Source organism: Coprinopsis cinerea (assembly GCF_000182895.1).
Source record: "Coprinopsis cinerea okayama7#130 chromosome 3 map unlocalized cont3.3, whole genome shotgun sequence".
In the NCBI taxonomy this organism is placed as follows: domain Eukaryota; kingdom Fungi; phylum Basidiomycota; class Agaricomycetes; order Agaricales; family Psathyrellaceae; genus Coprinopsis; species Coprinopsis cinerea.
In genome coordinates, this window is record NW_003307542.1 from 1,310,694 (window position 1) to 1,325,521 (window position 14,828).

Below are 14,828 nucleotides of genomic sequence, written 5' to 3' on the forward strand. Positions count from 1 at the left end.
GAGTGTCTCTTGACCAACCACCACTACCATGCTCTCGTCGCTTCGCTGCCAACGTGCCAACCTCCTGCGCGCCCAGGAGAGGCGTTTAACCCAATTGACCCGAGGCCAAGGATCCAGGAAGGCATCGAGTACGTCGCGCGAAGCCCTGCGCGTCAATTCGAGACTGACGTCCCTATAGCTCTGGCCAAGTACAACTGGGAGGTATGGACCTGAGGGTGACGATCGTTCAAAGCCTCACATGAAATATAGGACCCATTGAGCTTAGAGTCGCAGTTGACGGAGGAAGAAATTGCCATTCGGTCAGCTCCTGTCCTGATCTCCCCGCGGTCTTGTGCTAACTGCCCGCTTTGTAGGGATATGGCACGAGAATACTGCCAGGTTGGAACGTTGTTGAGTTCGGAAGACAAGTGTTGACGGTACCTAGGAAAACCTGATGCCTCGAGTGCTCAAGGGCTGGAGGACTGAAGGTACGTCCGACCCACACCGTCTTACCCCGAGACCGGCAATGACCGTGTTCGCAGAGTTCGACCGTGACATCCTCCCTGAGATGGGCAAGCTCGGACTGCTTGGTCCAACAATTACCGGTTATGGCTGCGCCGGCGCAAGTAATGTCGCGTATGGTTTGGTCGCTCGGGAAATTGAAAGGTGTGCCTTCTTCCCAACCTTTGACATCACATCTCTGAATGTTGTTCTCAACTCAGGGTTGACTCTGGATATCGTTCCACTGCCTCTGTACAATCCTCTCTTGTGATGCATCCCATAAATGAATTTGGAACAGAGGCCCAGAAGGAAAAGTACCTACCGAGATTGGGTGCGTGTGTTTCTCTGTTAACCAAGGCGTCCGTTGATGATCTTCCCCATTAGCGAAGGGAGAGTTGGTTGGGGCATTCGTGTGTATTTCCCATCCGTGTCGAAAGAGGCGCCGTTAACCAATGTACCGCCCAGGGCTTGACTGAACCTAACCACGGTTCAGATCCTGGAGGAATGGAGACCACGGCGCAGGAGGTCGACGGCGGGTTCGTCCTCAATGGAAGCAAGACTTGGATCACCAATGCCCCGGTCGCGTGAGTGCCCTCGATTCGTATGTCGGCCCTTTCAAAGCTGATTATCTCCTAGCGACGTCTTCATTGTGTGGGCCAGGTGCAAGTGGGACGGCAGGGTTCGGGGCTTCATCCTCGAAAAGGTCAGGGCGACGAATCACGCACGGTTGCCTCGACTGAATTCTTGTACAGGGGATGAAAGGCCTTACTGCCCCAGCCATCAAGAACAAGGTTGCATTGCGTGCCTCTGCAACGGGTTCGATCTTCATGGACAACGTTAGCGTCCCTCATGACGCTCTTCTGCCCAAGTCGAGGGGTTTGAGCTCTGCATTCTCTTGCCTCAACTCTGCTCGGTGTGTCCGCCTCGGTTGCTCATTGGCTCTCTGTGCTCATCGTTTGTCCGTAGTTATGGTATTTCATGGGGTGTCATGGGTGCCCTTGAAGACTGTCTAGCCAGGACACGCGAATACGCCCTCGAACGCTACCAATTCAAACGACCTCTCGCATCTTTCCAGCTCGTTCAGAAGAAACTTGTGGACGCCCACACAGAAATTGCTCTTGGCCTTCAATCAAGCTTGCAAGTTGGTAGACTCAAGGATCAAGGAAAGGTCGCACCAGAAATGATCAGCCTTGTGAAGCGAAACAACTGCGGCAAGGCGTTGCAACACGCGCGAATCTTGATTGATATTCTGGGAGGAAATGCTTCTGCAGACGAGTACCATGTTGGCAGGCATGTCGCCAACCTCCAGGTTACAAACACGTATGAAGGTAGGTGCATATCTGTCTGGGCCTTGGGATAGTTCTGACGGACGTCTTCCCTTTCGGGCGTACAGGCACCCATGTGAGTTCAATTGTCCATTCAATTCGAAGAATTTCAACTGATTCTCCACTCGTAGGATATCCATGCATTGATTCTTGGCAAAGCAATCACGGATATCCCAGCCTTCGCAAATTAAGCGCTGGGAATGGCGTCGATCACAAGGGTGCTATCAGAAGCTACCGATCCATATTGCATTTTCATACTTAGACACCATCTGACTTTGTATTTGAACAAGATAAGCTCTGCTTTCAAGGACTTGAGAACTAATACATCTACATCCATATAACCTTGTCGTCAAGTATTGGAATGAAGAGCCTTCAGAGGGAACTGAACTTGTTCCTGGGATGGCATCATCGCATGGATCAATTTGGTTTTGAAATTGGAAATGGTTCCGCCGCAGCCAGTATTTTTGGAAATTGCAACGCTCCACTCGGTCTTTGTGAGCCACCGTTCTGCTTCGTGCCGCGAAGCCACGACGACGAAACGACTACGGAAAGCCAGACGCCCAGGAATCTGATTATGTCCTGGTATGATACTTAAGTAGCGTCGCTTAACCGTATGAAATCTCGAACCACATAAAACCGAACCCGCCACATCTCCCACTTTTACCTTCCCAGTTCCACAGGCTACAACCTCTGCGAACATGGCGAGAGGACGTAAAAAGGATCTGACTATCCCACCGACCAGGTCTCTTACTCAACAGAGGGACTATCGTGCACGCAGAGCCAAATACATCGCTGACCTCGAAGAACGATGCAAACGAATCGAGGAAGAGAACCGTCAACTCCGGCACCAACTCGAAATCGCTCGAGCCAATGCGGCCCTTGCTGCATCGACGACGGCGACAGGAACGACAATGTTTTCAGACCCTGCCGCGGTGAGCCTTGGACATCCCATCTATCTTTTACGTGTTCATTGAGGACAACTCTGCTTCGCCTTTTTTTCCCCCTGTTTTTTTTTTTGGTGTGGGTTACGCTGCACAGGTCGAGCTGTCCGCCGAGCTGCTGAGGAATCTCTCCGCGGCTTCTGAAGCTCTTACGAGATTTCAAGACTTTGCAAAGCAGCATCCGATGTCTGGTCAAACACCTTCGGTCCCTTCCGTCCCGTTGATGGGACAGTCACACAACGACGTCGACATGGCTCCGAGTGCGAGTACAGTCTCCCAGGGACGGAGTATGTCACCTCGAGAACACTCCGAGCCACCATCGGTGGGCCAGCCGCCTCCACCTCCAGAATCGACCCCCGGTGTAGAAGATGAGGACCTTGAAGCGGAGTGCTGTGGAGGTTACTTTGATTGTGACAAGTTCTTAGAGCATCCTCCGACGATGGCTTCGTTGGGACCATTAGATTCCAACGAACGGTCGACCTCTCGGTTGTGACCTTTCACTGGCCACAAAAATACCACCTCAGCAACACTAAAGTATCATCCTTCCCGTATTTATGTATTGTACAACATAGCGTAAAAGTCGCGATATTACCGTGGCCTTCTGTATGTATGTAGGTATTATGGATTGCACTTTCTCGACATCCCCGACTAGACGTCCGCGTTTCGCATGGTGGGATCGATCCAGTCCAATCCAAGGATACTGAAAACTTCCTTTTCGCTCTTGGGCAAGTACAATCGCGTGTCGTGTCTTCGTGTCCTGTCAATGCAGTGCGTGTCAAGCAAAGACAGAATGAGAGAAACTCTGCGCGTCACTGACAGTCCATTGCTGTCAAACTTCATTCCTCTGTCCAATGTAGAGAGGATGGTCGGGTATGATGTTCAGCATTTCTAACGGGTAAATGTAGCAGCCGTGAAGCTCGTACCTTTCCTGTTTCGCCCATAGACGTAGATCGCGTTGAAACATCTTCGATCCGGTCCTTCATTTTGGGTTAGCCGATTGGCTTCCCTTGTTCTGAGCGCAGATCGACGTACCAACCGATTACTGCAGTCCAATAGGACTGGGGTGCTGCAAATATGAGGTCCAGGCGCCGATGTAATCGCGGGCCACTCGTGGGCGTTTCGGGTAATCGGAAGACACAAAGGGATTTTTCCAGTGAGTCCCAATGATCTGTTTTCAGAGCGTCATGGGCGTGAAATCCGGAGAGATCTGCGAAGAGTGAGGGATAAGTAGCCGTGTAGACTGCTGGGTTAGCAGGTGATCTCTTACGCATTACATGTGTGATGAGACCTAGAAAATGGGAAGGTCTAATGAGGAGGAATAGTTGAAAGCGGGAAGGGAGTAATACCTTTCCGGTGCATGTGCGCAGTGAGCCTGGTGCACAATCCTTTGATGATTTCAGCACCATTCTCCCAGTCAGTGTGGCTGAATACGATATCGACGTCGTTACTCTGTGGTTTACCCCGTCGATACCTGAACGAAGGCTCAGCCAGCGTCGTGACGGACCATAGGCAAGACCTCTCACCCTCCCACAATCGTACTGACGCATCCAGGCTGTAATTCGTCCAACTCGCGCATGACGACATCGCGCATCTCTTCCACCTCTTCACGAGGGATGGGAAGGTCGAATTCTCCCCTGAGTGCCAACGCGACTGGGACGGTCAAGTCCGGGGGTTTATTGCCTCGTTTCGATGTTTTAGAGGGTACCCTCTTCCCGTTTGGCGTGAAGGTCACATCGTATCCCCAATCTTCCCTTTCCCGAAGGAGCCGTTCGACAGCTTGCATGGACTCGACGGAAGTCGCGGAATACCCCTCCTCGGCTGACGGAGGGTCAATGTCGTAGTATCTTTCGAGGTCAGATATCGTTCGCATTCCCATGTCGTAGAAGTGTTGAGCTTTGCCTGGCCCGATACCATAGATGGTTGCGAAAGTTGAGAGGGTCCGGTAGCGGTCCGAAGCTAGCGTTTCTTGCACCTCTGATATCGATCCTTTCTCGAGAAATTCTTGGACCTGGTAGAGCAATAAGCAGGGCAGCGACCGGTAAACATTGAGAATGGACGGGCCTTGGAGAATATCTTCCCTCCCATACCTGGGAGTTTGGAGACCTCGCTCTCCAGGTTGTCCTGGTCGATCTTATGCGGGTATGCTAAAGGAAAGCTTTAGTGACAGTGCGGGTGGCTTTTCACGGCTGTCCTTACATTTGATCACCTGTGGCCCGTGCTAACAGTTAGTCCAGACAACGAGGAATCGGGTCGGCAACGAACAGCGACGGCTCTCTGGTATGCCAAAGCGTTGGGATGCAGTCCCTCCAACTCCCTGTCGCGGCAGAGTACGCTCAAGGCTTCCACCAAGCCCTGGTTGGGGCATTTCAAAGGGCTGGCACGCTGGCACGCGTACCTAGCCCTCCAGTTCGCGTGAACGCGAGCTGGTGTGGGTTCGACGGCTGGTGAGGGATTGGCTACACCCTTGGCCGAGGAGGGTGGTTTCATCGATTGGGACCGAGGATGATCATGGCTATGACTGCAGTCATCGCAGTTGTCAGGATCAGGACAGTTCTCGATTGTCTCTTCTATGAGCTCTCCAATGGCGGCGTACTTTCCGCATGGAAGGCCGTGTCCTGCTTCCACGGAATCCTTCAGCCACTGTGGCGTCACTATAGCCTTTTGTCTCTGAGACTCCGTTAGTACCTGGAAGTGCGTCAATTTGAAACACTTACGGCTATCTTCCAATCGACATGGCGCTCTAGCCGGCGCTTCATCCGCACTGCAGTTATGATGATGTCCGATTCGATTACCTCGGGAACGAGTTGTAGATGCAGGTCCCCGCCATGCTCGGGACAAGATTCCACTAGTTGGTAAAGCTCTGTTATTTCTGCTGGTCCGAGTTTGGCCTGTACGAGGTAGACCTTCAAGACGTCAGAATCTTGTTCGGAGTCTGATGTAGGGGAGGGGGAGAAGGCTGTTCGAGCGCGTTTGTGGGAGCGCTCGTTGCCTGAGGACGAGGAACCTGTGTTATAGCGCCTGGCTGGTGGTCTCTTGGGGGTCATATTCGCTTTCGCATCGCGTGTGTCGCAGGTCAAGAGAGGGCGCCGCTGTCGATGACGGCGTTATGATGTGGGGCTCATTAAGTAGATAAGATGTGGCCAGGATCAATATCTTATCTGACGTTGATACGTGAGACCATTGTACTCGGTGCTGCAGACTGAAGTGAATAGACTTTTGGAGCTGTTAAAAGCAAGTGTATTCAGCGCAATTAGGCGCGCAGATAAGAGAAAGAGCCGCAGGACTGGAGCACGCCATCTTCAATTTGTCCTCAATAGCTGTGAGCGTGGGAAAGAGAGTTGGTATCATCTTTCGGCTGAACAGAGAATCTTCGGCTGTACCCACTCTCTTCCCTTCCGTTGCCTACAAACCGTCAGCGTCGCCTGGCTTCTCGTTTCTAATGTCGTCGACGTCCGGCTATGTCACGGAGGGCTTCACAAACCCTCCAAATTATTCTTTCCCCTACCACCGCATGCGGACAACCCTCAACGATGACTCCAAGACTCCAGTCGTCCTGGTCGCCTGTGGTTCCTTCAGCCCGGTCACCTATCTTCACCTACGAATGTTCGAAATGGCCAGGGATTATATCCGACACAACACAGAATTTGAAATCGTTGGGGCATACCTTAGCCCTGTCAGCGACATGTACAAGAAACCTGGTCTCCTGAACGCTCGCCATCGGTCAGTACTGGTCCATTTCACATTATTTGACCCTTTCGATGCACCTCTGCGCCAATTCTTCCCGCTTTATTTACAACGACCGTGCGTGACGGTGATTCGTCACGATTCGGACTTCGATGGTCCTCAGACCTTCTTGCCGTTTCCGGTCCAGTTGCCGAATGGCGTGCTCCCATGACTGGTCTCCCGTTGGATTCCATGTCAGCATACCCCTTGGGTGCTTCTTCTTCTGTCTTCGATACGCCAATTCTGTCATGATTCCGATGCTGACGAGCCAACACCTAGAGTCAATATGTGTAACCTTGCTGCAGAAGATTCCGGGGGATGGCTGATGGTCGATTCTTGGGAAGCATTCCAGTCGTACCAACGAACGGCCATTGTACTCGACCACTTTGACTACGAAATCAACACTGTACGGGGTGGGGTAAAGACCCAGAGTGGCGAACAACGGAATGTCCGTGTGATGCTACTGGCTGGCTCGGATCTCATCAGTACGATGAGCGAGCCAGGCGTTTGGAGTTACTCCGATGTAGGCCTCTTCTGTGACCCCCCGCTTAGCGACACGCTTCTGATCACAGTGACTCTAGCTTGAACACATCCTGGGACGATATGGTGTCTTCATCGTCGAACGAGCAGGGTCCGGCATGGACCAAGCCACAGACAACCTTGCCAAGTGGAGGCACAACATCTATATGATATCCCAACTGATCCAAAACGACGTCTCCAGTACCAAGGTCCGTCCATTGTCCCTTTTCTTGGACCTAGGGCTGATTTTCCCTCCAGGTCCGTTTGTTCCTCCGACGAGGACTCTCAGTACGATATCTGCTGCCGAATTCGGTGGTCGACTACATCGAAGCCCACGGTTTGTATCAGGATGAGAGCATCAACGCCGCCAACTCCGCTGAGAAGGGTAAAGAACGAGAGGCCTCTTCTGCTAAAAAGGATTCTGCATCGACTACGATACCTTCAGCACCCCCTCAAGCAGCCTCGACGCAGCCAACTAAAACTCAAAGCTGCCGCCAGTGTTAATGGGGTAGACACTTGTATATCAACTTCGGAACTTCACGTCTTTATTCCGTGTCGCACAGCATCGCTTTCAGCACTCAAGTTTCCGTGCTTTTAGAGAATGTATCGATACGCGGCAATTTTTTTTTCGTCCCAGGACTCTCGGCTGATCCGGACACACTGCATCGACGATCTTCATGAGCACCTTGCAGACCGTATCTTGTAGGGCATGTACTTTTAGAATTTCTTTTGGCAAGTAATGTATATCTTATTGGGGGGTCGGAAGTGTTCATGTTCACTCAAGTTTCAATTTCCCTCGAAGAAGAACACCGTTGGTGTATGGTCGTGCTTGGCGGAAGCCCCTGTCGGGGACGCGATGCTGGATCAGGGTCAGAACCTGACCGCAACCCACATTGAAACTCGACAGATCCATAAAGTCATACAACTTCTCTAACTGTCTCGACGGCGCTTGCGGGTCACGATGATCGCCCGAGTCCCTTTCATATCGCCTGGAGACCACCTTCATTAATCAATTGACACTGGGTACATCCCTCCTTTAGAAACGAGAAACCATTTCCAGGCGTCTTGGCCTGCTGGGCGATTTGCCATTCGAGCTCCTCGTTCCTTATTCCATGGATGATTCACCCTCCAAACCACGACAGCTCCGGCCACTCGCCTTGTATCTCAATCCAAATGCCACTTCCAGTCAAGCAGTTGCTACCTCATCCACCTATGGAAGTTGTATAGCTCGTCTTTCACCGCCAATGATATGCGCCAACGATGAACGTTGGTACGCTCTCTGCTCTTCCTGGATCCCTCAAAATGCCACCTTTACGAGGCTATGGCCATGGAGGATCGAGCCATTAGCCCTGTCACCACCACCTGCTGCTGTATTCTCGATGATAAGCAGCAAGAACCAATGCCTTGTACTGGGAACTGCCCTCCTGGCCATGCTCGCCACCTGTGCAAATGTCTCTCACCTTCCCATCCCACGGGGGCACGATGGGTCCCAGAAGACGAGCGAAAAACGATGTGAAGGGTTTCATTGTGTGCTCGCTTTTTGCTGCAGACTGACCTTTCACTTTCGATCAATTCCTAGGCTGAGAGTAGATCGCCGCATCTTACCGTGGCTGGGTGCGCTTTACGCCATGTATATCATCGACCGTAGCAATTTAGGACTGGCCAGGATCGCTGGGATGGAACAAGACCTGGTAAGCCATTCGGTCACGTTTATCATATCCTTCCTTAACTAACATACTTTTCCTGATAGCAACTCAGAGTCTCAAGTAGATATAGCTTGGTATCTGGCGTCTACTTCATTCCAAACATAGTTCTGTAAGCGACCGTTCTGCCCCTGTTCATCAGTTATCGAGTGACACTTTGCTTCTGGCATCCAGGCAATACCCGGCGAGTGCTATCCTGCACCGAATAGGTGTTTCGAACGGGCTAGTATTTTACACTATCTCATGGGGAGCTGTGTCATTGGGCATGGGTTTTGTCCATTCCTGGTGGCATCTCGCCATATGCAGATCCTTTCTGGGTGTCTTACAGGTTCGGGGGTCGTATTTTCTTCCATCTGCCGAATTTCTGATTGGGCTCCATTACGCACCGTGTTCCCTTGCCAGGCTGGTTTCTTTCCGGGCCTGGTTCTCGTCATTACGACCTGGTTGGTGGACTCGCCGGATCCTCCGGTCAACTCGACGGGCCCCGAGATTAACGGTTGCGTTGACTAGGTACACTCGACAGGAGGCGCAGAAAAGGCACGCAATTCCGTTTCGGAGAGGGTCTATGCAGTCAGCTGACGAACATCGTGGTTAATAGACTTGCGGCATTTTACGTCTTCTCCAGTGCCATGACCGCTTGCGGTGCTCCAATGGCATACATTTCGTCGCGTCTAAATGGTAAACTCGGCGTCCCAGGCTGGTCCTGGATCTTTGTGGGTTTGCACTGGTCAAGTGCTCTGATACCTACTGAATTGAACTGGTTTCTAGATTCTGGAAGGAACATTGACTATGGTGCTTGGACTTATCGGATGGATGTTTCAACCTGGCACCCCCGACCACAACCAATTTCTGAGCAAGGAACACTCTCAACTCATCCTCGAGCGGATTGAATTAGATCGGAACGACTCTGCGCAGGGTTCATCTTCGAAGATGAAGCTTCTGTCACCGTTATTGGATTGGAAACTCTGGGCCTTTGGTAAGCCTCGCTTGTCCGAATCCTCTCTGGAGCTGTTCTAACAGATAGGAAGGATGGATGTATTTCTGTGCCACAGTTCCTGGCTTCGCCATCGGGTAAATGCCTCAGGGAGCCTCTTCATTGTGGTCTCCAACCCAAAGCCACTCACACTGGTTCCACAGACTGTGCTTGACCAATATATTACTTGGGATGGGCTGGAACCCATCAGCTGCCTTGCTCCTAGTACGTCCACAAAGCCTTCGAGCAATACAATTGTTGACTTGGCGAATGGTATGGAATGCAGGCCGCCCTTCCTCACCTGGCTACGGTAATTCAGTCCTCTATAACCGTCTGGATCAAGTCTGGATAGCCGCTCATTTCGAGTTTGATACCCATAGGCACTCGCCATCCTCATTTCTGCCAAGATAGCCGACCGCTGTTGCCAGCGGGCGCTTATGATCGCAGCGCAGACCTTGTTCGCCATTCTTGGTTTAGCGCTGACGGGCTTTGCACCCCTGCCTGGGTGGAGATATGCGGGTACGTAAGGTATTTTCTCCGGCTGCCTATGTTTTCCGAGCGATAAGTACTTAGCAATTGCAATTGAAACGCAGGGATATTCCTCAGCAACGCCGGCTCGGGGGCTAGTATTCCTGGAATTCTGGCGTATGTGGGTACACACCAATTCTATTCAGTCGTATGGCTCGGCGTAGGCCACATTGGCGCTAACGAACTTTCTCTACTTCATCCTTGCCACCCATTCATTCAACCCATCCCACAGTCTACAAACAGCGTCGCTTCGCACTCCAAGGGCCCTGTGGCGACAGCCGTTCTGGTTTCATTTGGTGGAGCGGGTGGGATATTTGCATCGACTGTGTTTCGCCAGGTCGACGCGCCAAGGTATATCTTGGGGATCTGGGTGACCATAGCGTGCCAGGTGCTTCTGCTGGCGCTACTAGGGTGGATGACCTTGTATGTCACCCTGCAGAATAGACGCCTGGCCAGCCAGGTGTGAACATGGAGGAAGAGCTGTGCCTCCCTCTTTTGTCCAAATCCGTAGTTAGGATCAGACAGAGTTCCTTGTTCTCCAATTCAACCGAACTTCGTTCCTGGTGATGATGCTTGTACATAGGTCAACCGTACCGCGAATCTGCATCAGTCGAGACAGGAACGTAACATTAAATAAGTATTAACAGTCTCCCACAATGGACAGGTCTTTCTGAGCAGGATTTCGCTGTTTACCTTGTTCCTGGAGTGCGGGCGCTTATTTCCAAACGTTGCTGTTCGGGTTGGTAACCTTTTGGGTTCGCAGTGAAGTGTTGTTTCATGCCTCCATCCATGCCAAAAGCGGCAGAGATCTGAAGCCACTGGCATCTTTGTTTTCTTGGACGCTAATTCCAGAAGCCCGATTTGAACGCAATATTGCTTCTGGACGTTCTCCAGGAATCCGGGGCTAATTTCCAACTGCCATGCGTCGCAACTTGGGCGCCATCTTTGTGGCTCAAGGAGCGCCAAGCCCAGCGGAATCAAAATTTCGTGCGGTAAACGGCCTTCTTTGGAACGGACAGGGTCCACGGGTGCCTGAACCTAACCAGAATCCCACCTTTACACATTTGACCTTACTTCACCGGTACTTAACCACAATCTGCCCACATGCCTGAGGGTCACTGGCCTCGAAGAACAGTTCAAGTTCTGGATGCATGTCTGGGAAGAGAGCGTTGGGTACTACGTGCCCGCATAGTATCGATGCAGACCTCAAGAGGTGGGCTCGACGGCGGAGAAGCTTCAAAACCGCTTGCGGTTCCGGTAAAGATCGTTGCTTCTGTGGGTACGCCTGAACCACTCTTTCTGTCAATCAATGAATCGTGCCGTGATAGGCGTCCCGATATGTGGGAGGTGACATGAACAAACCAGGACCAAAGGAGATTCAGAAACAGCAATTGGTGCCTCTGGATCTTTGAGACGCCGTCCTTATAACGAGAGGACTCTATTGCCAAAGGTGTGAGGCGGTTCTTCGTGCTTCTTCCTCTCCCTCTCCGTCCCCTCTCCCCTTCCTCCCTCTCCCTCGCTAGCGCCAACTCGTACCGGCCTACACCCACCTTTGTGCACGAGAGGAGAACCGAAGAAGCGAGCCATGTCGAAAGAAATGGGCGCGCAGGAGGCCACGACGACGGCTTTGCCGGGCAATGACAGCCTCAAGGCCAAGTCGGAGAAGCACTCGTCAACGACGTCCATCGACAAGGTCGAGTCATCCTCCCAAGGCCATGACCCCAAATGGGAGAGGCGGACTATGTGAGTTATGTTCCCTTCAAGTATCTTTGAAGGATTCCGCTGACGACACCTTCCTTTTGCTTACCTGTAGGTTATGGATAGACTTCCGCATCCTGCCTATCCTTGCGCTCGTCTATTCCTTTGCCCTCATTGACCGAATCAACTTGGGCGCCGCTTATGCAGCGGGGATGGATGTCACCTTGGTATGTTTCTTTTGCTGGCGACGAAATCCCGTTTCGTGTTCTGATTTGAAATCAATCCCCGTTATTAGGATCTCACAGTTGGTGCACGATACAGTATTGTGACATGTCTTTATTTCGTGCCGTATATCCTGCTGTGAGTTAAACTCAAAGTGTTCTACTTCGCTACCATGTCTGACACATGCGTCTCCCTCCAGCCAACTCCCCGGCAATGTTGTGCTGCGCAAACTCGGTGTCCGCAACTGGCTCACTTTCTTGGTGTTTGCATGGGGAAGCGTCCAGCTTGGTATGGGCTTCGTGAAGAACTGGCAGGAGTTGTTAATTACCCGCATTTTGCTTGGTGTGTTCGAGGTGTGTTGATATGCACTAGGTGCCCGTCGATAATTGCTGACAGTATCTGATTCAATTAGGCGCCCTTCTTCCCTTCACTCCTCTGGATCATCTCTGCCTGGTACAAGCGCCATGAAGTCCAGAAGCGAATGGCTGCTTTCTACCTCCTCTCGATGACCGCTGGTGGCTTGAGCCCTCTCTTGGCCTATGGATTGAGCCTGCTCGAGGGCAAGCGTAACATTGAAGGATGGCGCTGGATCTTCGTAAGTCACCAACTGTTTCCGTTCCTTGGCGCGCTTTATTGACGATGTATGCAGATCATTGAAGGTGCCATCACCGTCTTCCTCGCTATCATCACCTTCCTTTTCATCCCCAACTTCCCTGACGAAAACAGGTTCCTCACCAAGGAGCAGACCGAGTTCGTTCTCAAGCGTATCGACGATGACAGAGGTGACGCTCTCCCCGATGAAATCACATTCGCCAAGGTCATGAAGCACTTGGGTGACTGGACGCTCTGGGCATACGGCTTCATCTTCATGTGTGCTACCATGCCCAACTATGTGCAGAGCTACTTCGTCCCTATTATTCTTGCCGGTATGGGCTACGACAAGAAGGGAACTCTCCTTCGAGTGAGTGGTTGTTATCGGCGCTTTTATTGATACACGGCAACTGATCTTCCCCTCAATAGACTGCTCCTCCGTACCTCCCTGCTATCCCTGTGACCATCTTCGTTGCCTGGCTCGCAGACAAGTACAAGCACCGTTCGACGTTCATCGTCATCCTCGTCGGTGTCTGCCTCCTCGGTAACGGTCTGACCGCATGGCACCCCAACAACGGCGTTCGCTACTTTGGTATGTCCCTTCATAGGGCTCCCCTCTACCTCCACAGGCTCACCCTCCCATTCCACAACAGGTGTCTTCCTTACCAACATGGGTAATTCGGGCTCTATCCCAACCATCCTCGCCTACAGCAGCAACAACGTCGTCAGCCACAGCAAGCGCAGTGTACAAACCGCTATGATGGTCGCACTCGGCTCGATGGGTGGTATCCTTGCTGCCACTTGCTTCCGAAGCCAGGACCGACCCAAGTACATCCCTGGCTTGATTGCCACAATTTTGTCGCAGGTGGTCATTATCGTCTTGATTGCTGCCTTGACGATTAGGCATCGATACTGGAATAAGAGGGCGAAGGAGGGCAAGCTGGACGAACCGCTTGAGGGCCAACCTGGCTTCTTGTACACGCTTTAAAGTCGAGTTGACGAGCGCGTGGTTATTGGGATGTGTTTCGGGGTGCATGAAAAAAGGGTTGAACTCGAATTCGGTATACCCTTTTGTGACGATACCTCTGTGTCTTTTTGAGTAATGTCTGGTCTGTCCGTCATGTAACATTAGATTGTGTCCATTTTTTGATAGTTAGCTTGCAAATGTACGACTGCATGGAATGAATGAACTTTTACGCCTTTATATACTTACAGGCTTACAGCCCTAACGTCTGACACCTGTCTGACCTGACCGTGGACCCAAGCACGTTGAAGAAACCCCCGTGAAATAGCTAAGTACCGACGTCGAAGAAACTGGGACAGACTGTTAATTTCCGGTTGAGGAAAGCATTCGTCGAAGGTCCGAGTAAGACGTGCAGTCCATTTGTCTGACTTTAGGCGAACGTTGAATGAAGAAACAACCGATGGAGAGCATTCATTCTCGGTGGGGTCGGCAAGGACGACAGGCGACATGGAATGGCGTTAAGTGGCACAAAGTGACAGTTGCTGTGTGGATTTTCTTCGCCGTTGTATGGTTTGAACATTGGTGGAGGGGGGTCGCCGTTCGTTTTAATTTCTTAGGCACAGCAATTGACAATGGTGGGGACCTGGCTGTACATCCGCTCGCTCCAGCAGAAGCGCGTCTCGGGCAGAATTTTTAGCACCGTCCGTGCCCACTGTGCAGCTGAGGTCCGAGAAGGTGCTCGCCACTTGCCAATGTTTCGTTTAGTTAACGCGTATAGCATGTCGTCCCGAATCCCGAACGAGATTCCGTAATGCTTAACAGCGCCTAACGCGTTTGGTTAGACTCGTAACCACCAGGAGAGCGCCCCGTTTTTTAATTGGGTCTTGGACCCGAATTCGAGAAGCGGGATACTTTTGAAGACAAAAAACAGCATGGTGCAGTCGTGGTTGGTGGTTGAGGCAGAACGGTTGGACCAGCACGCGTCCTCCTCGAGGAGTTCGCGACCCTGAGTCGGGATCTGGACAGGGGAGAGGGCCCCTGAACTGGTGGGGGCTAGCCATAGGCGGACGACGGTGATCAATTCTTCCCCAGCTATGCGTCGGAAGCAGTCGGGCGCGAAGCTTGGGCCTTGCTCAAAAAGGAAACTACACCGCTCGCAAG

The 14,828-nt window shown here is 51.9% G+C and overlaps 6 protein-coding genes across 6 annotated transcripts; 5 read left to right on the forward strand and 1 right to left on the reverse strand.

The window, feature by feature from the left end:
• Positions 1 to 28: 28 nt before the first annotated feature.
• On the forward strand, positions 29 to 2,140 carry CC1G_09349 (acyl-CoA dehydrogenase domain-containing protein; the record flags this gene model as incomplete). The annotated part of the gene is made up of 14 exons (XM_001830137.2): positions 29 to 128; positions 179 to 201; positions 250 to 299; positions 354 to 378; positions 425 to 467; positions 522 to 645; positions 702 to 811; positions 865 to 890; positions 946 to 1,064; positions 1,117 to 1,183; positions 1,233 to 1,393; positions 1,447 to 1,808; positions 1,874 to 1,881; positions 1,937 to 2,140. The coding sequence occupies 14 exons, from the start codon at positions 29 to 31 to the stop codon at positions 1,994 to 1,996; spliced, it is 1,278 nt and encodes a 425-aa protein (XP_001830189.1). The 3' UTR covers positions 1,997 to 2,140.
• Positions 2,141 to 2,503: 363 nt separating this feature from the next.
• CC1G_09350 (hypothetical protein) lies at positions 2,504 to 3,239 on the forward strand (the record flags this gene model as incomplete). Its single annotated transcript, XM_001830138.2, has 2 exons — positions 2,504 to 2,737; positions 2,844 to 3,239. 2 exons carry the CDS (start codon positions 2,504 to 2,506, stop codon positions 3,237 to 3,239), a joined length of 630 nt encoding a protein of 209 aa, XP_001830190.2.
• Positions 3,240 to 3,394: 155 nt separating this feature from the next.
• On the reverse strand, positions 3,395 to 5,790 carry CC1G_09351 (DNA polymerase mu; the record flags this gene model as incomplete). Its single annotated transcript, XM_001830139.2, has 8 exons — positions 3,395 to 3,588; positions 3,670 to 3,723; positions 3,783 to 4,034; positions 4,093 to 4,217; positions 4,270 to 4,876; positions 4,943 to 4,952; positions 5,009 to 5,431; positions 5,461 to 5,790. The coding sequence occupies 8 exons, from the start codon at positions 5,788 to 5,790 to the stop codon at positions 3,395 to 3,397; spliced, it is 1,995 nt and encodes a 664-aa protein (XP_001830191.2).
• Positions 5,791 to 6,182: 392 nt separating this feature from the next.
• CC1G_09352 (nicotinamide mononucleotide adenylyl transferase) lies at positions 6,183 to 7,739 on the forward strand. Its single transcript, XM_001830140.2, has 4 exons — positions 6,183 to 6,466; positions 6,749 to 6,992; positions 7,051 to 7,197; positions 7,247 to 7,739. The coding sequence occupies exons 1-4, from the start codon at positions 6,186 to 6,188 to the stop codon at positions 7,490 to 7,492; spliced, it is 918 nt and encodes a 305-aa protein (XP_001830192.2). The 5' UTR covers positions 6,183 to 6,185; the 3' UTR covers positions 7,493 to 7,739.
• Positions 7,740 to 8,100: 361 nt separating this feature from the next.
• CC1G_09353 (hypothetical protein) lies at positions 8,101 to 9,766 on the forward strand (the record flags this gene model as incomplete). The annotated part of the gene is made up of 6 exons (XM_001830141.2): positions 8,101 to 8,500; positions 8,579 to 8,679; positions 8,739 to 8,803; positions 9,290 to 9,404; positions 9,460 to 9,667; positions 9,720 to 9,766. The coding sequence occupies 6 exons, from the start codon at positions 8,101 to 8,103 to the stop codon at positions 9,764 to 9,766; spliced, it is 936 nt and encodes a 311-aa protein (XP_001830193.2).
• Positions 9,767 to 11,688: 1,922 nt separating this feature from the next.
• CC1G_09354 (hypothetical protein) lies at positions 11,689 to 13,691 on the forward strand (the record flags this gene model as incomplete). The annotated part of the gene is made up of 8 exons (XM_001830142.2): positions 11,689 to 11,935; positions 12,006 to 12,117; positions 12,186 to 12,250; positions 12,312 to 12,465; positions 12,525 to 12,707; positions 12,762 to 13,073; positions 13,133 to 13,295; positions 13,357 to 13,691. The coding sequence occupies exons 1-8, from the start codon at positions 11,790 to 11,792 to the stop codon at positions 13,689 to 13,691; spliced, it is 1,470 nt and encodes a 489-aa protein (XP_001830194.2). The 5' UTR covers positions 11,689 to 11,789.
• Between the last annotated feature and the right edge of the window lie 1,137 nt (positions 13,692 to 14,828).